Source organism: Condylura cristata, unplaced genomic scaffold, assembly GCF_000260355.1.
Source record: "Condylura cristata isolate star-nosed mole 26May11 unplaced genomic scaffold, ConCri1.0 scaffold00019, whole genome shotgun sequence".
Taxonomy (NCBI): Eukaryota; Metazoa; Chordata; class Mammalia; order Eulipotyphla; family Talpidae; genus Condylura; species Condylura cristata.
In genome coordinates this window covers 22,794,636-22,818,218 of record NW_004567120.1, presented here as the reverse complement: position 1 = coordinate 22,818,218, position 23,583 = coordinate 22,794,636, and the positions used below count along the sequence as shown (strand labels likewise).

Genomic DNA, 23,583 nt, shown 5'->3' with positions numbered 1-23,583 from the left:
TGCACCACCAGGGAGGGCCCGGTAGCTTCAGTTCTGCAGTCAGGTTTCTAGGGTTTGCTTTGGTTTATTCGTTATGTTTTATTTTGTTTCTCTATATCCCACAACATATAGTTAATCTTTTTATGTGATAATTTGCCTTTGTAAATGATATGCTGTGCCCAGCAGCTACTGAAAAGATCTCCAGGAGAATGGAAACCTGATAGGAAATTAAATTGAAACAACATATTTAGCAAACAAACATCATACTGGACTTTATTGTCCCTGGGATGTTCAGTATTACATAATGAACATACACACCACTAGTGTTGACACACTGAGCAATTCTAGAGAATGCCAATCACACCCTCCCCTATGTGAATGGCACCCCTCTGGAGATGTGTGGGGACAGTCTGTTCAGCTATACGCAAGTGGCCTTGTGCTATGAAAATTCATTCTCATAACTCCCCAGGGATATAGTGGCTGAATGAAAAGTTACAAACGAAAACCAGTCTTATGGGTGTGGGATCAAACAGAGTTTGAATCTAACAGAAGAATTAGAAGGGAATGTAGTGCATTAGAGCCTTTGATTTCTAAAAACTCAGGAGCTGAGTTATCTTGAATGGGATAATAATAAGTCGTGAAACAGTGGTATACACAAATATTACCCAAAAAGTTATTTGTCTTCCCCCTTTGCTCCAAAAAATCTTTTCAAAATGGGTTCTTCAGATTTAAACATAATATAGCAGTATGTTGGTACATGGATGTATGTATAAAGACATGTGTAATGAGTGTGCTTTATTATTTGCAATTATAGCTAGTAACATTGAACATGTGTGTATGTACACATGTGATATATGTTGATATGTGATACATATTTGTGCGTGTCAGTTTGACCTGCCAGAAGACTCAGTCTTTGGACAGCTTTTCTAGCTACTCCTCTTACTCTCTTGAACTTACCCACTGTTCATGTCCAATTGAAATATAATGTAAGCTGCATATAGCATTTCTGGGAGCCACATTCAAAAAGTAAAAAGAAACAGGTACGGGCCCTCCCTGGTGGCGCAGCGGGTTAAAGCACAGCACTGAGAATCTAAAGCCGCTTCCGCATGAGTTCGATTCCCGCCTGCCCCGGAGGTGACCACATGGCGCGGCAGACCTCTCCTGACCCGCCCGCTGCTCCCCTCAGCAGTGTACTTCGTCGATCTGCCTGTTCTGCTCCCCACTCTGTCTCTGGTGAATCCTTTCACCCTCCGCATCTCTGGCCTGTACCCCAGTTCTTTATGAATAAATAAATATATCTTAAAAAAAAAAGAAACAGTTACAATCAATGTATTTTCTTTAACTCAGGATATCTGAAATGAAATTTAAACATATGTTCAATATAAAATAATCATTAGTGAATTATTTCACTCTTTTCCTGTGTTCACTATTTGAAATCCAGGGTGTTTTGCACTTACAGCACATGTCAATTGAGACGTGGCCTGTGGTAAGTGCTCCAGGCCCACCGGTGACTGGAGGCTATATTGGAGGCAGAGCAGGCCCAACACTCACAACTTCCCTATTTATTTCTCCAGCTCTGATCTCTCCCCTGTACCACAGATGTATACATCCAAGTATCTGCTCAACCACCTGACTTAGATTCAGCACTGGCCTCTCAAATTTAATATATCCAAGTCAAAGCATTTCATCTCCACCCCTAAAATGTCAAGGGTTTACTATATCAGCTAATGGCAACTCCATTTTTCCAGTTGTTCAGATTCCCGACCCTTTCAAACTCCGCTCTCTCACACCCTACATCCAGTCCATCAACAAACCCTGGTGACTCCAAAATAGAAGACGGTTTCTAGTCCCCTCCACTGCCATTACGCTGGCTGAGAGTGCCATTGTCTCTCAGGTAAGGCGTCACTTTCCTAAATGGCTTGCTTGCAGCCTTGGCCCCGGAAGTCTGCTCACAGCACAGCAGCCAGAGTGAGCCTGTTAAAAGGACATCAGCTCATGTCTCTGCTTAACTCTCCCCACTGGCTCCCTCGTCTCACTCAGCAAAAGCCAATAAAACGGTCCAGGCCCTCCTGGGCCCCCTTCTGGCAACCTCTATCCTCCCCTGCATCCCCCTGGTGATTCACTCCTACCAGACTGGCCAGCTTCCTCTGTTCTCTCAGGCACCTCCAGCCTCAAGGCATTGCTCTGGTCTTGCTGCACACTGCTCAGAAAGCTGTGAGCCCAGACATCCGCGTGGCTCCCTTCCCTCCTCCCAGCCTTTGTTCAAAGGCCACCTTCTCACTGAGACCTTCTCAGAACCCTTTCCCTAAAATTGCAACCCACTCCCACTCCGAGACTCCCGATTTTCTTCTCTGCCCTGTTTCGTTTTTCTCCCCAAACCACTTATTACCTGTAATTTGGTTCAGTAGTCATCTCCCCCCAGTGGAATATAAACTCTGTGAGCGGAGCTTTTTGCCTAGTTTGTTCATAACTGTATCCACAGCACCTAGAACAGTGCTTGGTACATAGTCGGTGCTCAAAAATATTTGTTGACTGACTGACTGATATACAATTCCAATTCCGCCCAAATTGTTCACAATATAAAGGAAGTATATGATAAAAGACACAAAAGCACTGTTCTGTCCATGTTGTTACACTTTAGGACTGGTTTATTATTATTTGTTAGGAAAAGGAGAAAAAGAGGCATCTGCATATTCACAGACAGGCAGAAGTCAGCTCTGTTCTTGTTTATAACATTGTTTTACATCACAACTTCAAGAATGCAAGATATCTGAGCATAACATTTTGTTGTTAATAAAATAAAAATATTTTTATTTTCTAAATGTATCTAAGTATGTTAGTGTCTGATAAAATTTGCAAAGCACAGGCCCTCCCTGGTGGCGCAGCAGGTTAAAGCACAGCACTAAGAAGCTAAAGTCACTTCAGCATGAGTTTGATCCCCGCCTACCCCAGAGGTGACCCATGTGGCGTGGCAGACTCTCCTGGCCCGCCCGCTGCTCCCCTCAGCAGTGTACTTTGTCAGTTGGCCTGTTCTGCTCCCCACTCTGTCTCTGGTGAAGGCTCTCACCGCCCCTGCACCTCTGACCTGTATCCTAGTTCTGTATGCACAAATAAATGAATCTTTTTTTTTTTAATCTGTAAAGCACATGGATCAAACCGTGATTGTTTCTTGTAGCAATGAATTGGCCAGCGATATATTTTTGTTGTCTGGCTATCCATTTTAATTCAAATAAGCATTAGATCTTGAGCTCTTGGTGGCGTTGCAACCACACTGATCATTTCAAGAGTGTCCCTTGGTCAGATACCTGGGAAATTCTCTTTTGTTTATTATTCTGTGGAAATGAGCCCAGTTCCTTTACTTAATTTCCCGGACTTCGTCCAGCGTGGACATCCAGATTTCATATCGTACTTTGGTCTTCTCCTGCTTTTTGAATTTAAGCAAAACCAATCTCTTCACATCAAGAGCTTTGCCATTGTATTGCTTTTCCATTATTAGTTAGGGAGCACTTTTCAATTTTTCCCTTTTAGAGGATTTATTTTTTGTGTCTAATCCTGACGAGCTCCCTGAGATTTTCTTTTTCTGTTAATTGTGACTGAAAAGCCATTTGAAAGATTGGTGCTGGGAATCAGGTGGAGTGCTAAATTTCTGCCTTATAACGTCTTTGCACAAGTAAACTTTTACAAAGGTACATACCATATAGTTGCAGTTTTGTTCTCTGTGACAGATTCTTAATAGTCTGTTAATTAGTACTATGAATGGTTAAAATATAGTCCATTACATATATATTGCTATAATCTGAATGTTTACGTGTCCCCCCAAATTCCCAAGTTGAAATCCTCACCCTGATAGTGATGATATTAGAAAGCAGGGTTTGGGCTCTCCCTGGTGGTGCAACACGTTAAAACACTGCATTATGAAGCTCTCCGAAGCCACTGCAGCTCGAGTTCGATTCCTGGCCAGGGAGGTGACCCACATGGCATGGCAGATCTCTCCTGACCCCCCTGCTGCTCCCCTCATCAGTGTAATTTGTCGGTCTGCCTGGTCTGCTCCCCACTCTGTCTCTCACCCACCACACCTCTGGCCTGTATCCCAGTTCTGTAAGCATAAATGAATGAATCTTTAAAAAAAGAAAGAAAGCAAGAAAGAAAGCAGGGGCTTTGGCAAGTGATTAGGTCCTAAGGGTGGAGCCCTCATGCGTTGGGACTAATGCTCTTATATGATCCCCTATAGCCCTCTTTCCTCCTGCCCCCATGGGAGGGTGCAGTGAGAAGTTCAAGACCCAGAAGAGGACTCTCACCTAGCCTCAGACTTTTGGCCTCCAGTACTGTGAGAAATAAATGCCCCTTTATAAGCCACCCACCGTGGGCTACTTAGTTATAGCAGGACCAGTGGACAGAGGTGCACACACATATACACATATCCATGCACGAACATAGAATTACTCATATACACATATTACTCATATACTCATTACTCAGGCATGTAAATACACATATAATGTCCATATCTATCTATATCTATATCTATATCTATATCTATATCTATATCTATATCTATATCTATATCTATATCTATATATATACAGACTGCAAACTGTTATTACAACATATATAGTTATCCTTAAGTAATATATGGAATCTCCCCTTTGTTTCATTGTTCATCCTCTGAAATGAATGGGCTACCACTGCTTCCGCTTCCTTTACCCCAGGACTGTCATCACTGCCTGATACCACCTTCTCACCACCAAAGTCAGCACCATATTCTACAAACTTTTGTTGTTTTTAAGATTTATTTATTTATGCATACAGAACTGGGGTACAGGCCAGAGGTGCAGGGGTGGTGAAAGGATTCACCAGAGGCAGAGCAGAGAGCAGAACAGACGGATTAAGGAAGTATATTGATGAGGGGAGCAGTGATTGGGTCAGGAGAGGTCTGCAACATGTGGGTCACCTCCCTGGCTGCGATTGAACGAACTTGCACCGAAGAGGTTCGCTTGCAGTGCTGAGCTTTAACCCATTGCACCACCAGGGAGGGCCTCAAACTTTTTCTTAATTCAAGTAACAAGGACTTATAATATAGGTTTCAGGTATACAGCATTATATATATATGTTATGCTTGCCACCAAGTCTAGTGTTCACCCACGAGACCATACAATTTACCCACTCTACCAGGCAAAACACTCTCTTCTCTCATTTCCCTCTGGTAACCAGGATTCTGTTGTTAGTATCTTGGGGTATGTTTTTGTGTCTTGTTTTCTTTGTTCACTTGCTTTCCTCTTTTTCTTCCACATATGAATGAAATTGTAAGGCATTTGTTTTTCTCCATTTGACTTTTTTCACTTAACCTAATACCATCCAGGCTGTTGCAAGTGGCAGAATTTCATCATTTTAACAGCCGTGTAGTGTACACACACTGTGAGTATATACTACATCATATCCCTTCATCAGTGCTCACTTATGTTCCTCATTGCCTGAGTCCACATTTTCCTCACATTCGTTGTGGCATCTCTTTTTTATTAAACGCTCTTTGGCCCCGGTCCTTATGGTGAGAGGGTGGCCCCAGGAAAATGTCCTGCTTAGCCATGCCCTCAAGGCAGACTACTTTCTTGTCCCCAATTCCAGCTCCACACAGCCTACTGTGCATTTCTAACTAGATGTTCTGTTGTTTCCTTAAGCATTAACATGTCAGAAAAATAGCTCCTCATCTTCCAGCAAGCCTGCTTCCCTAGTTCTCTTTTTCTGTCAATGACATCATCACCAGAAATGAAACTTGACTCATCATTGACTCTTTTCTTGACTTTACACCCATGCACTCTCAATCTTCTGGTCTTGATAACCCTTTTTTTAAAAAAAGTTTTGAATATATGAAATATTTCAAATGTACAGAAAGAAGCAGAGACTATACACCTATTTAACCACTGCTCAGGCATGACAAATCTTAATATTTGCTATGCTTGTGAGAAAGCCTCAAGAAGTTCTCTCCCCCTGCCTATGGAGACCATGTTGGCCTCTGTGCACAAAAAAACTGAAAAATATTCATTGATGGAGAAGGGAGTTTCTCTTCCCATCTGTCAGCCGACTTCTTGGGTTTCAAAGCTTTTGCTTTTACTTCAGCTTGGGGGGTGGTGGTGGGGGCTTGTGTAAAGGTTTTAAGGGAAGGAATTTAAAGAGCTCAGCATTCTCACGTATAGAAGACAAACTGTTGACAAGAATCCCTTTGGACTGTTTTACAAATCCTACTAGAATAATCAGTTAACCATTTTGAAAAAGGTTAGTAATCATCATCCCATTCATGCACATTAAAGAGTAAACAAAAATCAAAGCACAAAAACTAGAAGACAAATGACTATCTGATATCTAGATGGAGAAAATTGCTCTAAGTATTGAGGGGAGGGAGCAAGAGACATGATTATGTAAAACCTCTGTAAATAAGAGGATCATGAATTAAAAGAACACCAGTAAACCAGGCACAGGGATAATATTTTTATGGTATGAACAGCTGACACCCTCATTAATAGTGACACAGAAAGACCTGAACAGATAAATGAACACTGTAAGATCAGTGTTCACAAAGGAGGAAACAGAAATGAATTTTTAGATCAGCTTCAGTAAAAATCAAAGAATGGTACTGTAAAACAATAATTACATGTTCTTTCTTGTCTATCAAATTAGCAGACATTCTTTTGAAGTGAGAGTATGGGTGAGTTAGAGACTTCTGCCCACTGGTGGTGCTTTCTTTTGCTAAGGCAATATGCTACTGGGGTGTGTACTTGAAGGATGCGCTCATGACAGCTCATCATTTTTAAACAGTTTCTATTAGGGTGGCCAGATACAGTAAATAAAAATACAGGACCTGACTAAGTCTCAATTTCAGATGAACAATAATTTTTAAAAACTTATTTTTGTGTAGAAGAACTGGGGTACAGGCCAGAGGTGCGGGGGCTAGGAGCATTCACCAGCGACAGAGTGGGGAGCAGAACAGGCAGATGGACTGAAATACACTGCTGAGGGGGGCAGCGGTTGGTTGAGAAAGGAGAGGTCTCCTGAGCCCTGTGGGTCACCTCCCCGGTTGGGGATCTAACTGGTACAGTGACTGACAGTAGCTTGATAGCACTGAGACTTTAACCCCTGCACCACCAGAGGTCCCCATGTATGGTTTTTATTATGTTGAAGTATGTTCCATTTATCACCAAGTTTTTGAAGATTTCATGTTGAATCTTATCAGTCTTTCTTGGCATCCATTGATATGATCATACGGTTTTTATCTTTCCTTTTATTGATGTGGTGAGCTATGTTGATTGACTTTCAGATATTGAAGCATCCTTGTGCCCTGAAATCAACCCCAATTGGTCATGGTATATATCCTTTTAATGTATTGTTGAATTCATTTTTCTAAGATTTTGTTGGATATTTTTGAATCTATGTTCATTAAGGAATATGGTCTGTAGTTTTATTTTGTTTTCCTTTCCTGGTTTGATAGTTAGGTAATTTGGGCTTTATAAAAAGTGGTTGAAAGTATTCCCTTTATGTCAGTTTTTGGGAGGAGCTTGAGAGGCCTAAGTATTAGCTCATGTGAAACTGTCTGGTCCTGGGGTTTTGTTTTTTGGGAGACTTTTGATTACTGTTTCAACTTCTTCACTTGTAATTGTTCTGCTCAGTTTTTTTTTTTTTTTAATTCCTTCCCTATTCATTACTGGGTGGTTGTATATTTCTAAAAATTTGTCTATTTCTTCTAGGTTGCTAAACAGTGTAGCATATATATCTTCAGAGTAATCTCTTATGATCCTCTGAATTTCTGCATGTCTGTTGTGATATCGTTATCATTTATGATTCTCTTTATTTGAGTTTTCTCTTTTCTTTGTGAGCCTAACCAGAGGGTTGACTATTTTGTTGATTTTTTTTCCCAAAGAAGCAATTTTTGGTTTTGTTGATCTTTTAGACTCTTGATTTCAATTTTATTTCTGCTCTAATTTTTTGTTAATTTATGCATCCAGAACTGGGGTACAGGCCAGAGGAGCAGGGATGGTTGGAGGCTTCACCAGAGACAGAGTGGGGAACAGAACAGGCCAACTGACAAAGTACACTGCTGAGGGGAGCAGTGGGCAGGTCAGGAGAGTCTGCCACGCCACATGGGTCACTTCTGGGACGGGGATCGAACTCATGCTGAAGTTGCTTTAGCTTCTTGGTGCTGTGCTTTAACCGCTGCACCACCAGGGAGGGCCTCTGCTCTAATTTTAATTATTTCCTTCCTTCTACTGGCTTGTGTTTGTATTTATTGTTTTTCTAATTCCTTAAGGCCAGAGATAACTTATTTACGTTCTTGTTTCTTCATGTGGGCTTATATTGCTATTGCTCTTAGTACTGACTTTGCTGTGTCCTATAAGTTCTGGAAGGTTGTGCCCTCATCATCATTTTTCTTGAAGTATTTTTAAAATTTTTTTCTTTTATTTTCTCATTAACTCAGTGTCACTTAGTGATGTGTTGGTCGGTCTTCCCACGTATTAGATGTTTTCCCCTACTTTTGAGGGGTTAATTTGTGGTCAGAGAACATGCTTGGTATGATTTCAGTCTTCATGAAGTTTTTGATACTTGTCTTGTACCCAAAGTGTGGTCCTGGTTTTAGTCCCATCTGCATTTGAGAAGAATGTGTATTTGCTTTTTTTTTGGGGGGGGGGATAGTTCATTAATACTATAAGTGTTCATTAATACTTTGTTGTCTAATTCCTTTGACGACTCGTGTTCCCATTTTTTCTGTGTTAATTTCCCTATTATTTGATTTCTAAATACCAATGGTGTAGATCTACATTTCCAGTAGATGTAGCTGAATGTTAGAACAATCTAGCAGAGTCTTCAGCGAGTGGAGATCCTGTCAGAGGAGTCATCTGCCATGGCGGGTCTATCTTCAGACCCCCTTCCCAGAGGTCATTAAGGCTGTGTCTGTGTCTGCAGGGGGACCGTTATGGCAGGTCAAGCCTCAGGTCCCTTTCAGTTCCACTGTGCTGTGGTATATAGGTAACAGTGTCTAGAATATTGTATTACCCTCATGTCTTCATTTCCTCTGCTATAGACATATGTATGTAGCTTTTGTTATGCATCTTTGCAATATGTCCCACCCAGTAGCCTGACCCAATAATGCCCTTTATGACATTATCCCCCTCTCAAATAGGAACCGCTCTAGGATCATTAATCCTCTTTAACTTGGAAAATTTCCACAGACTTTATCTTTCATGACATTGGTATTTTTAAGATTGCGGCTCCCCCCCCCCCTTTTTTTTTGTCTTTAATGGGATGTTTCTTATTTAACTAGATAGAAGTGCTGAATTCTGACCTAGAATCTTCCATGGGTCATGATAGGTTCTTTTCAGGATCTCTTCTCTGGGGGTTATCTGTGTCTCACTGGTGATGCTAATTTTGAATACTTAGTCAAAATGTTACCCAGTTTCTTCACTAATGGTTGTTCTTTTGTTATCATACATTTACCAAGCAATCTGTAGGGGGATAGTTTAAGATCTTGCAAATATCCTACTCCTAATCAAAAATAATTGGTGGTTCTCCTCTGAACTAATATTTAACAGAATGGTTGCAAAATGCTGATTTTCCAACTCAACCTCTTCCTTCACTAGTTGCAGCCTATTGTAAACAATAACCTTCCCTCCACCTCTATTTCCTTTATTTATTTATTATGGTATTGAACTCATGACTTTCTATTTTGTTCATTATTGCATAACTCATTCTGTACTTAATCATTTTGGTTCTCAATTTGCCACAGGTTTGGCTTAGAGCTCTTTCAAGCTGGTTCCTGTCCTTGTGACATACCCCACCATTTCTTTTGAGCACTTCCTCAATTTCTGGCATAACAATACATTCTAGAGACATCTTATGCCCACTTGCCAGTCAACCCTGAAACCTGCCTTTTCTCCAAGGAGCTCAGGTACAGTAATTTAATTCCAATTTGGGGGTATATTAGACAACTGGATCAGCCCCACAAATACAAAAGCTGTTTGCTCGTGGGATTCTTATGGAAAGGTGCGTCTCTGGGGTACAGGGTATTTTGGGGGCAATGGTTGGAAACAAAGGTGATTAGAAAAGTATCCAGAGAGCTATCATTTTTGGTGGGAAGCACATGGAAATCAGTGAAGTTTCCTGATCAAAATTCTTGATCTGAAACCCTAGTAAAAAGAATGGGAAAGAGGTGGGCTTGAGGTTGATCTTTATAATAAAGAATGGATTTCTTAGCTGGGACAATCTGGGCAAGGGAATATTCCTTACATTGAATACAAGGAAAGTTATGTACAACTTTCAATTTCTTTGTATACACAGTAATAAGACAAACGAAACCAAGCAATTCTTTTGCCCATGCAATGAATGCAAGTGTTCTGAGCCTCATCTCCTTTCTCTGGCTACCCTCTAGTGGAAGTACACTGAAATTATACAATGACCAAAAATGGCTAAAGGGAAAGAAAAAACCAACCAGGTGAATGATTTGGTGACATCATCAGTTAGAGCCGAAAGGATTTTAAATATATTTGTGTCCTATCGCTTATTTTGCCTACAAGAAATGGAAGTCCTAAAGGGGGAAGCCTGAAAGAGAATGGCAGAGCCAGAACACATTCTGCTTCCCAGTATGCACCATTACTTTATATTTATTTTAAAAGATTTATTTATTTATGCATACAAGAACTGGGGTACAGGGCAGAGGTGCAGGGGGTGAGAGGAATCACTAGAGACAGAGTGGGGAGCAGAACAGGCAGATGGACTGAAATACATTGCTGAGGGGGCAGGTGAGACAGGAGAGGTCTACTGCGCCACGTGGGTCAGCTCGTGGGCGAGGATTGAACTTGTGCTGCAGTGACTGTGGAGAGCTTCATAGTGCAGTGTTTTAACCCCTTATACCACCAGGGAGGGCCCACACCATTACTTTAAAGAAGTCCTAGACACTTTTTCTAGTAAAACAAGTTAATCCAGGGTGCTCCCTGGTGGCGCAGTGGGCTAAAGCACAGCACTAAGAAGCTAAAGCCACTTCAGCTTGAGTTCGATCCCCACCCCAGAGGTGATCTACATGGCGCGGCAGACCTCTACTGACCTACCTGCTGCTCCCCTCAGCAGTGCATCTCATCAGTCAGCCTGCTCTGCTCCCCACTCTGTCTCTGGTGAATCCTCTCACCACCCCTGCACCTCTGGCCTGTACCCTAACTGTATGCATAATAAATCTTTAAAAAAAAAGCAAGTTAATCCATCTAAATGCAGAAGAATTGATTTTATTTTTGTAATACTTTGTGGTCCACAATATTTTTTTCAGAACTTAAATTTCAGTAGTTATTCCAAAAATACTATATACCTCATGCCATTCTGTTTCTTTATAGCTTTATAACTTTAAGATTTAGTTTACACATTTGAAGATTAGTACAACTTGACAGCTACCATTATTCTGTTCAAAAACACACGGATAAACTCATTTTTAACAGTTTAAATCTATACATCATTCCCTTTTCTCCATCAGTGTATAGCTCCCTTCCTCCCACATTTTTTATACTATTTAAACAGATTATGTGGATCATCCTATCATACTTCCTTGAAGCAAACATACGGCCATTCATGTAAAACTTGTGTTTTTCATTTCCTGTGATCCCAGTGCTCAAGATGCTAACACTTTCCTTTTGCATTAAGTTGGCTTTACAGTTACAGCACCACCCATTCAACATCCATGAATCAACTTTAGTCAATAAGTATTAAAGAAAAGTAAATTTTTATTGAAAATACAATTCTAAGTGAAATACTTGGGGACATTTTCAAGTAGTTTCTATTTGGATGACTATTTCTTACTACTAAACAAAGGGTTCAGCATCAATTTTATTCTTGCTTTCTTTCCTTTTATATAGTGGAATTGAGAAAACTTACTGACATATCTAAGTAGAGGAAAATGTTGTTATAGCAATGCCACACCTTTGTTTGAACTCAGAATTTCTGACTGTATATACTGAGGACAGTGATCTACTAATGATAATAGTTATTTTTAAATGGTTAGCTGACAATTATCTACTTCAGTTTTGTTGAGAGGAAAAACTTGGAAACCACTTTCCTGGAAAAGAAGATAGCTACTCTCTTAGGGTGCCACTGGTTTGCTCAGCCCCAATGCCAGCATTCAGGATTGGCCCGCTGCTATCTCCGTGGAGGGCTTTACATCCTTGTGTCATTCCCTCCACTAGGATTTGGGATGGATGAGATGATTTTCTTTTGTCAAGGGAAATAAGGGGTGGCCACGGAGGGGGAGGTGGGAAGATGCTGCAGGTTGCCTCTCAGGACAATGGGTGGGTTTCAGGAAATCTGAAACCACATGGAAGTGAAGGGACTGGAAATGGATTCCTTTAATGCCTTTAATGTCTATGCCTTGGAAAGTCTTCATGTAGCCTCATGTACCTAGCTTTATCTACAGGCACTCCTTGCAGGGTTCTCAAATTTTAGTGCTTATCAAAATCTCGGTGAGTTTGTAAATATGCAGATTCTGGGAAATTTGTCCCATAGTTCTGATTCAGGCAGACTGGGTAGGGCCAGAACTGTGCGTTTAAACACAGCTCTCTCCCCCCACTTGATTCTCATTGTCTGTGCTTAACACTCAAGAAAGATGCAGGACATCTGGCTGGAGGGCCGTCAGGCATTCACACATATCTAACTCCTTTCTCACTGGGCAGATGGCAGGTCCTCTGAGACTCCTTACAAGTCATGACTAATCCACAGGCCAGAGGAAGGGTGTGTCTTTCAGAAATGGGTGCATACACCAGAGCAGTCTTATACAGAAATCCTGTGAGAGCTGATCATATTTACAAGCCATTTGTTAAAGTCGTGAGGTGAGTTACAAGTTAAAATATAGTAGAGACAAAGGAAATACTGGAAACTCATCATTTCCTAATTGTATTCCTACCCTTTACTATTACTTACGATCTTGAGGTTACTTACTTCTAGTGTATGGGAATGGTGGGAATCCCATAAATTAGTGTGCTTCTGTGAACGTCTTCTCAAGCCCACATTAGGTAACGCCACACTGAGAGGTTGAAATCAGCAAATGAGAATATTTACACCATGAAAATGCTACAAATGACTTTTTTGGAGTGCCAGCTGTTGAACATTTACCGTCACTGCTTGTAGGTCTTGTGTAAATCCGTGGCCTTGCTTATCTGCGTCTTGGTCTTTGCACAAATGAGTTAGCTGCTTACACTTTCAATCCTAGCTCAGGAATTTTTATTTTATTTACTTTTTAAAAAGATTTATTTATTTATGCATACACAAGTGGGGTACAGGCCAGAGGTTCAGGGCTGCTGAGAGGAGTCACCAGAGAGAGTGGGGAGCAGAACAGGCCGACTGATGAAGTATACTGCTGAGGGGAGCAGTGAGCGAGACAAGAGAGGCCTGCCATGCCATGTGGGTCAGCTCCTGGGCCAGAGATTGAACTCATGCTACAATAGCTGTGGAGAGCTTCATAGTGCTGTGCTCCAACCCGCTGCACCAGCAGGAAAAGCCTCTAGCTCAGGAATTTAATATTCAAGGCTGTAAAACCAACTCCTAGAAAGCTGTGCCTGCCTTTATGTCCCCAGAGATTGGGTCAGTGTGACCCTGGAATCTTCATGTTCAACAAGCTCCAGGTGCTTCTAAGGAAGGTGGATCAAAAGACAGAAGAGTTTGAGAAGTATGTTCCATGGAACTCAAGGGAGAGGATTTTGATAAAGGAGGAACAGAACGTCCTGTTCTTGACGTTCATGCATGAGTGTGAAATGCTTTTCATGTTTTTAAGTGTAAAATAAACCCTCTCCCTAAGGGAGCTGCCTGGAAGCTGGGCTGACTGAACCCAGCCTCTAATGGTGCATTCCTTTGATTTAGTGAAAGCCAAGGTCCAGGCAAAACTTGAGCCAAGAAGGCACACTGTTACAGGGTAGCCCAGAGTGGAGTGGGCCGCCTGTCTGTGGGGCCTCACCCTCACATTCGCCCTCACAATTTAGTTGTACTGCAGGTACACACAAAAGGATCAAAACAGGTTTATTTATGAAAAGGGAAAGGAATAAGAAAGAGAGCAGGATACAAAGTATCTGGAATACCTCCTTACAGCTCGGCTGAATACACCAAGTCAAGAGAGGGGGGGGTAGGGAGGGGGGAGAGAGAGGAAGGAGGGAGGGGGGAGGGGGATGCAATTGTGCCCTATTTATCCCCCAAATGTCCCAGAATTCCTGCTAGCTCCGCCCTTGGGTCCTCGCAGTTCTCTCCCTGGTATTGCTGGGAGTTGTAGTTTCCAATCACTGGAGCAGGGTGTAGGGTCCAGAAAGCTGGAGTAGGGGGTGGGAGTCCATAAGACTCTGCAGAGCTCCTTTAGGACATCCTTCCCCTTAACAATTCCTAGTTTCCAATTTCTCTTCTATGATGTAAACCTTTTTCACGTTGTGATTTGCACTGCAGCACACAAGTCAGATGGAAACTTTGCTGAGCATGTCACACTTCAAAGCCTGGTGGTCTACTCCCATACACATTCCGTGGTGAAGTCATTCCATAAAGCTCAACAATGAATGGGGGGTGGGTGAACTCTACGTATGGTGTTGAATGGAAATTGTATGTATAGGCTCTAAACTTTGATGGTGAGCACAATGCACAGGATACAGATGTCGGATTATAATGTTGTACACTGACACATAATGCGATCAGCCAGTTACTTCAATATGAATTTGACAAAAAAAAAAAAAAAAAGAAAAAAGGCAATGAAGAGTAATGATTCTCTTCTGTTTTCTGTATCTATTTCAACTTCTCAAGGGTTTTTAAGTCTTTCTACCAACTTTCACCTTCCTTACCACCTAGGTCTACCCCAACTGTTGCTGTCTCTACTCTGTCTCTAACTTCTCCACCTCCCACACCCGGGGTGCAATTATTTACACAACTATGTAATTTGGGGAGTGCAATTCCACACCTCTATATGTGCACATGCTCCACTCATCCTCCACCAGAGCCACCTTGCTGATGCCTTATCACCTTTCTCTTCCCTCTACCCTCTTCCCTCCCCCACTCCCTCTGGTAACCAGTTTATTTTCAACAGTCTGATGAGTCCTTAAGAAGTACATCTGGGGTCTCTCTGGTGGCTCAAGGGTTAAAGACGCAGTGTGATGAAGCTACATTACTGGCCACTGCAGCAGGAGTTCAATCCCCAAGTTGGCCAGGGAGCCGACCCATATGGCACAGCAGACCTCTCCTTGTCTTGCTGGCTGCTCCCCTCAGCAGTGTATTTCAGTAATCTGCCTGTTCTGCTCCCCATTGTTTTTGGTGAATCCTCTCAACCCCCCACCACATATCTGGCCTATACTCCAGTTTTTGTATGCATATGTAAATTAAATCTTTAAAAGAAAACAGAGGTACATCAAATATATTTTTTTTGTCAGAGAAAATGGGTTAACTTCTCGATTAAATTTCAAAAGATTTTGCAGAAATTGGTAAACTGATCCTAAAATTCATTAGGCAAATGTCAAGTGATTTAGAATAGCTAAAACAATTTTGATAAGGAAGAACAACAGTGGAGGGCATAATTACAGAGGTGCAGTAATCGAGCCAGTGAGATACTGGCATGTAGGTCAATGGAAGAAAACTGGCAGTCCAGAAATAAGCTCTTACATTATGGTCAAGTGCTTTTCAACGACAATGCCAAGAAAATTCAATGGGAAATGAGTTACTTTTTCAAGAAATGGTACTGTAACAACTGGATATCCATATGCAAGAACAATGAAGTTCAACCCCCTTCATTATACCATGAAAATTAACTCAAAATGGTCCATAGACCTAAATGTATGAGCGAAAACTGTGAGACTCAGAAGAAAACAGGAGCAAATTATTTGTGTTTTTGGGATAGGCACTGGTTTGTTAGCTATGACACCCAAAGTAAAACAAGAAAAAATAGATACATTAAAATGAAAAGGATTCATGCTTCAAAGGACACATCACGAAATGAAAAGACAACTTCCAGAGTTAGAGAAAATATTTGCATGGCGTGTATCTGATATGGGGCTTGTATCCAGAATATAAAGCATTTTTACAACTCAGTAACAAAAAGAAAACTAATCTGATTAAAGCATTTCAATAGGCATTTCTCCAAAGAACTCAGATAGCAAGCAAGCACATGAAAAAAATGCTCAATATTATTTATCACTAGGGAAAATACACATCAAAATCAGAGTGACAACGAATTTCACATCCATTAGGCTTACTATAATAATTAAAAAAGGCAAGGGCCTCCCTGGTGGCACAAGGGGTTGTCTCAGTACTATGAAGCTATCAGCAGCCACTAGTTAAAGTCTCAGAGCTATCAAGCGATTGCCAACCACCTGCCAACCACCGCAGCCTGAGTTTGCTCACATGGAGCAGCAGACCTCTCTTCTCTCATCCACTTCTCCCCTCAGCAGTGTATTTGTCAATCCACCTGTCCTTTTTCTGTCTCTGGTGAATCCTCTCACCCCCCACACCTCTGGCCTATACATGCATAAATTAAAAAAAAATCTTAAAAAAAAATCTTAAAAAAGGCAACATAATCTGTGTTGACAAGGATGTGGTAGAAATGCAAGATGGTGTAGCCATTCTAGAAAACAGCTTGACAGTGTCTCAAGAAGTCAAAAATAAGATTCAGCAATTCTCCTAGGTGTATACTGAACAGAAAGGGAAACGAATATACACATACAAAAAGGTGTGCATAAACCTTTAGAATGCTATTATTTATAATAGCCAGACAGGAAACAATGCAAATGTTCATCAACTGATGATCAGATAAAAGACATGGACAATGGACTCTTTAGAAATGAAAAGGAACGAGGAATGCTACGTGCTTAATATGATGAACCTTGAAAGCATCATGCTGAGTGAAAGAAGACAGGAGCAAAGAACACATACTGAACAAGCATATGTATTTATATTAGGTGTCCGGAAGAAGCAAACCCAAGACAGAAAGTAGATTATTTGGGTCTGGGCTGGGGGCTGAGAAGAAAGTGGAAAGTGACTGCTGCTTAGTAAAAGGCTTCTTCTGTGATGAGACTATCCTAAGCTCAGTGGTGATGGTTGCACAACTAAACCAGCATGGTTGAACATACTAAAACCACTGAGATTGTATACTTGAAGTGGGTGAATGTAATGGCATATGTATCAATAAAGATGTTTAAAAATTTTACATAGTACATGTAAAGAATCAGTTTGGATTGTAGACAATGATTTTAATTACTGTAAGTTATGCAATAACCTTGTAAACCCTGCCATTCTGTGCTGTCAATCTGCTTTATCTTTGAGTCTGCCTGGTTCAATGTATTTCATGTATAACCTTAAACAGAGGACCTGAAAATCACAGCCACAGACTAAATAACTTTAGTCTCTTATTACCCTGTTACTGCTAGTCATCACTTTTTAGAATTATTTATTTTTTAAAGATATTTATTTATGCTTACAGAACTGGGGTACAGGCCACAGGTGTGGTGGGTGAGAGGATTTACCAATGACAGAGTGGGGAGCAGAACAGGCAGATTGACACTGAGGGTAGCAGCGGGCAAGTCAGAAGAGGTCAGCTCCCTGGCTGGGAATTGAACTCGTGCTGCAGTGGCTTTGGAGAGATTCATAATGTGGTGCTTTAACCTGTTGCACCACCAGGGAGAGCCCGGGCCCTAGCATTATTTTAAATAAAATGAGTGCTATGCTGAGGGGGCAGGATTCTGTACTGAATTGTGCTTCCTCAAAATTCATACACTGCATCCCTAATCATCCCCCCCCCAGCTCCAAATGTGACTCTGTTTGGAGACAGGGCCTTTAAAGAGGTAATTAAGTTAAAATGAGGTCTTACGGTGTGGTGGCTTAATCTAAACTGAGTGGTGTCCTTCTAAGAAGAGATTTAGGAATTACAGAGACACCAGAGGCACATGTCCCTGTAGAGCTGTCCGTGGGGAGAGGGCAGCCATCTGAAAATCAAGGAAAAAAACAAACTTGCCAGCATCTTGATTTTAAGACATCCAGTCTCCAGAACTACGAAAAAATAAGTTCCTGTCATTAAAGCCACCATGGGGTTCAGTTATGGCAGAGCTGGCAAAGTGTCGCCTATTCTGCACCAGAGGGAACTCTTCTGGCAAGTGTTTGTTATGTTCCTTCTTGAGTCCCAGCTCTCCAGTAGATGTTCAAGAAACATCTGCTTAATGAACAAGTAAGGTAGGAAGCTAGAAACAGTAAAATCTGGAATATTTTTCTTTTGAAAACATATGGGGAAACATTAAACCTCAAACTGTCTTAGTTTTAGTTCTCCAAATAATGAAGGGACCTTAAAAAATTCTGGAAAATTTTTTTTTTCCACTCAGTGATAGTCTCTGCCTCACAAAATTATACAACAGAAATGGGAATTCTGGAGATGGCAATATTAATGCTAAAAATATATTTCAAAGAATATGAAGTCACTGCCCAGCTGTGTAATTTGAAGATCAGAGAAAACGGCAGGCAAAATTACATTGAATCATTAGTATTTTAATTCCATTTAAGGTTAATAAGACACAGGAATAAAATTCAAAATGATGCTTCAAAGAATCTTTAATGAAATATGATTTTAAACTCACTCAGCTGGCACAGTGGTTGTCAGCTGCCACACCAAGTCCATGACAACATTTCACAAAGGAGAAATTAGAAAATAAGGGAGTATGGTTACTTTTTTTCAAAAGGCAGTCTTCTTCAGTTTGGTACACTACTGATGTTTCTAAAGTTGTAAGACTGTGATCATCATTTTTTTTTTAAATACTAAAATGTTCTGTTTTCAGAAGAGATAACAGAAGATGGTAGCAGTTATAAAAGTTTCTTGAGTAGGGAAAAAAGAAAGTTGGTGGCCTATGCCAATCCTTAAAATGTTTTTTTGTCCATGAAATACCAATGTCTAAAAAGTACTTCTCTACCTTACTTGGGACGGGTCTGTGAGGACACGGAGGGATTTAGGGGAGGCAGTGAGCAGTGTGTGTCTGGTGAGTACGCCTGCTGGCCTGTCACTACTCTTCACACTGTTTCTCAGGTCAGCTTTAAAATTTCAGTTAGGTGTTCTTATATTACAGGTATGGAAATTCCTACACGACAAACAACTTACCCAAGGACTGGCTAGAAGAGGGAGCCAAGTGAAGCCTATGCTCCCTGCCGTAACATCACAACACTTACCATAGTCAACTCATTTAAGGAGGCATATGTCCAATTTTTTCTTGTATACATCACGATGTTCCTTTCTCAATTCACTTTTTGATGCCTGGCTTCTGTTTATTTATATAGTGATAGAAAGAATTAAAAAACTTGAAAGTGTCAGTATTATTATCTTACACTTGTATCCCAGCTACTTTTGCCTTTTTGTTCAAGAATCCACATAAAACCTACCAGGAAACATTCATGGGGCAGCACCCTGATCATCTGCAGTTGAAGCAACCAGCATCACATCAGAGCACAAGTCCTCAGGCAGCAGTCAGTGAAAGCCAGAAGACATCAAGTTCAGAAAGGAAACACTGGACCAAATGCTGTCACTTGGACCTTGAGCCGAAAGAAGCTGGTCGGAAAGGCAGCGACAGGTGGAGGGACTGGGTGGGCAGGAGGGCTGACAGAGCACAGCTCTGGCAAGTGGAGGAAACAGCACCGGGCTAACACCTGGCAAATGATGTAATTGAGCCTGAACATCCAGGAACTGCAAGACCATGCTGGGTGTGACTGTGGCTCCCTCAACTCTCATTCACACATTGAAAACACATACAGTAAAGATCACATATGCATATAAACTCCTTGCAGCATGAAGTTTAGAACCAGAATTTAAAAAAATCTTTCTTCAAGGTATGTGCCTGGTATATAATGATATAAGGGTCAAAAATTTGGTTTCTGTTTGCTCAAAATCAAATTATAAAACAATAGTTTATTTTTCATACATTCCTCAATTTACCAAAGTCATCTGAAAATAAAGCCACATGTTCAACAAAGTGTTGGCAACCAACTTTTAATAATACATATTTAATTTTTCAGAAACATATGCTTACCATCAACAACATGATCAGGGTTCCACTGCCCCAGATGTTATTTCATTGGTACATTATATCAATATTTACAAAGGCTTTCAAATTCAACAACACAAAACAAAACAGCTTAATTTTTAAAACTACAATGCTTTAAAAAAATGTAAACAGTTCATTTTTACATTATCGTAAAAAAGAAGACTCACTCCTTAATGTGGCTTAATTATTTTTTAACTGAGCAAAGCCCGGTGCTCATGGATAAAGAATGAAAAGAATTCTTTACATAGAAACATTGTGCTCCAGTGTGGCAAAAACAAACAAAAAATTATATATATGCATACAAAGAAAAGAATCTTAAATCCATGATTTAGACCACACACAAAAAAATCTTGTCCCCAAATTGAGAAATTTATAAAAACCATTTATACATGGTTGTTGACCTATTGAAAACCTATATAACATTTTCAAAATAATAACTCAGTCAAAAGATACCACTTTTCTTAAAAATGAAATTTTGTGCAAAAGAAATTGTTTAAGCTAAAAACAAGACTCCCCCCTCCCCAAAAAGAGGCCAAAAGAGCCACTGAAATAATTTAACTCTGTTAGATTTAGTGCATGTAACCAAAAGGCACACACATGTGATTAATATATTAATATATTTTCATGCATAAACCTGTGCATGTTCACAAGTATATAACAAAAACACAAACATAACAAAACATAAAGCCTAATGTACGGCAATGTTATTCTAGCCACATTCTTTTCTAGTCTATCAGTCTAGGGTTCACTAGATCATTAACACTGCCTCTTAAAAAATATATTATATTTGAATAACTTTCTGATAAAAATTAAAAAAAGGATGTTAGCCTGAAATACTATATTATTTTCAGTTCTGATACATATAGAAACTTACTGATATGTTTAAGTGCTATTTCAAATTAAGGTACATTTTTCCTTTTGTTAATAAACACTTTGATTGCTCCAGTGAAGTCAGCAGAAAGAAGAACTTCTGTGTTATCTGTCTTCAAAATACCTTAAAAGCATAAGAAAAAAAATTCTCCAGTTGATTTTAAAGTAATTTGAAACCTGCTACCACAACTGGCACAGTCCCATGACCATCTTTAGGTCAAAGATCCTCCCCATCCTTTCAGTCCCCTTTTCTCCCAGTTCACTCCAACAACCCTATCAACCCCTTGGAAGTCTCCCTCCTCCCTGAGGCTCACGTCCGCTTACCTTGTCTTAGCTGGTGGTCTCTTCCAGGCTTAGGGTGATAACAGCCCCTTGGGGCCTGGAAGCCTGGATTTACTACCAGGCAGCCTAGGCCTCTAAATTTTGTGATGTTTCCTTTCCTGGTAAGAGACCGGCATTTTAATTCCGTCTCAGGACTCAGCTGGGTGAGTGCTGCTAAGGGAGGTCTCCAATGATGTTGACATGAGGGCTACTGTCCAGCAGGTATACTGAACGTGCCATGAAACGAAGCACATGGGTTGCTTTGTGAGTGCTGACAGTACTCTCCATTTACAGCATATTGATGTGCGGTGTAGCTATGCTGAATGGTAAAAATGCTTACCTCATTTTACCAGTAAAAACATTTAATAAACAAAATGCAGTGTTAACAATATTATGCACAAGAAAAAATTGTGGATTTAGGGAGTACAAATTAGTAAGGAAGAAAAAAATCTAAACTTTTATTGGAAAATCATGTGCAAAATGAGTTTGAAAAAAGGTTTACTTTAGATTTGCAACACTTCTGGACGCTCCTTACCACACTGTTGGCATATCTCAGAGCAGTGCTATGCAGCAGAAGCAGCAGTAAAAGGACTTATGGATAGGAAAAGGCTAAGAAGAAATTCATCCTGTACATACAAATGTGTTTTGAGGTACAATAATATCGATCATGACAATGTTTACCACTTGCCAGGCATTTTGCCAGCTACTGTACACGTTATCTTTAATTCTTAGAACTCTATAAACCAGGTATTCCCATTTTACACATAAGGAAACGGAAACTTAAACTGAAAATATATCAGGAATAAAGAGAGAACAATCACATGTATTTTATGATCTCAAACCCTAGATTAAGGGGTTATTCTTAGATTATACCCAGACAGGTACAAAACAGCAAACAAAAATCTGATTATGAGCTATTAAAAGCTGCATATCTTTAAAAAGAACCCAATGAAGAAAAGAAATATCTCCAAATAGGTATTTAGTAAAGATTTAATAATTCCAACTCAGTTTATTTTTACATTTTGTAACTGAAAGTTCTTTGCTATCAAAATTTGTCTTCATCAACAGAAAAAATAGTTTAGTTAGTGTAGCATACAGTGCAAATACTACTACAGGGGAATTACTTGAGATGAAATGAAATAAAAATATGTCTAAACTTTTAAGCACAAATACTTTTTAGAAGCACCCTTTGTGCACTGCATCCTTTGGGCTTCACAGTTCTCTGAAAGGCCTGGGTACAGACTCCAGAGTGACGAAACATCCATGTTGAAGCACACATAAATGGCAAGAAAACATAGGCTTGTATATTAGCTACCTACACAGCTGTACATTTGTGCAAATAGAAAAGGACACTGGCTCATATTGGTTTAATTCATTTATTTAGCAAATGTTTGCTAAGCATCTATTATGTACAGGCAAGCACTGCGCTAGGCACAGGCAGTACAACAATTAAGAAGCCTGCCAGAAGAAACAGATAATGAAAAACTGTATTTTTAATGCCTGATTTGCAATTCTCTGAAAAGAATGGTTGTCTAAAAAAAGATAAACTTTCAAAAATTTCATTTTTAATTCTCACGTGAATTTAAAAGAGATAAAACTTATAAGAAACATGTTATTCAAATGTTTGGAAACATGCATCTAACAAGCATTATGTTGTAAATAAGAAATACTCCTCCTACTCATAAAAGCTCATAATACCCAATATGGAGTCAGTGAGGCCACAAAGTGCCAACTAGAAAAAGTGTAGGACAAATAGAATTTGAGTACCTACCAGAGGGTATGGTATCTAAAACTTCAGCATCTTCACCTTTATCATTTCCTTCTGATTTTTCAGCTTGTACATCCCAGGATAACATCAAACTTGGGTTTGGAGCAAAGATGGCTGATGTGACAACTGCATTATGTGCTGTGGAAAAAAAGTGTACTTCAGGACAACCAGTACATTTGATTCCAAAGACCAAGATGAAGGAGAAAGAAACATATCGGATGGTTTCACTTAGAGGAGGAATAAAGGGGATCCAAATAAGGGATCAGGGGATAGAAAATAGTAACAATTAAAAAACAAAATTAACAGGGACCCATAAATCAGAGAAACTCCTTAGGGGGGGGAGGGATCAAAACAAGGGTGGGAAGAGCACAAGGGACTATGATGACAGTGCATGGCTGAATTGGTGGTGGGAATTCTATGGGGACTGCACCTGAGAGGAGAATGCAAACATTTCACCAAAATGAACAATGTTGTAAAATATATGTAAATAAATTAATAAAGGAAAATAAAATCAAGATGAAAGCATATTATGAAAAAATTACAATAGTGTAAGTTAAATGCTGTATCTTAAATACTAACATGTAAGTGACTAAGAAC

At 40.1% G+C, this 23,583-nt stretch overlaps 1 protein-coding gene across 1 annotated transcript in view; it reads right to left on the bottom strand.

Annotated features, from left to right (window-relative positions):
- Window positions 1-19,953: 19,953 nt before the first annotated feature.
- The window catches only part of WDR44 (WD repeat domain 44), a 76,285-nt gene continuing 72,655 nt past the window's right edge, over window positions 19,954-23,583 (bottom strand). Inside the window, exons 19-20 of the mRNA XM_004685735.2 lie at window positions 22,990-23,124; window positions 19,954-21,021 (exon numbers count right to left, since the gene is read on the bottom strand). Coding sequence (XP_004685792.1) covers window positions 20,927-21,021; window positions 22,990-23,124 — 230 coding nt within the window. The 3' untranslated portion in view covers window positions 19,954-20,926. The remainder of the gene's footprint in view (window positions 21,022-22,989; window positions 23,125-23,583) is intronic.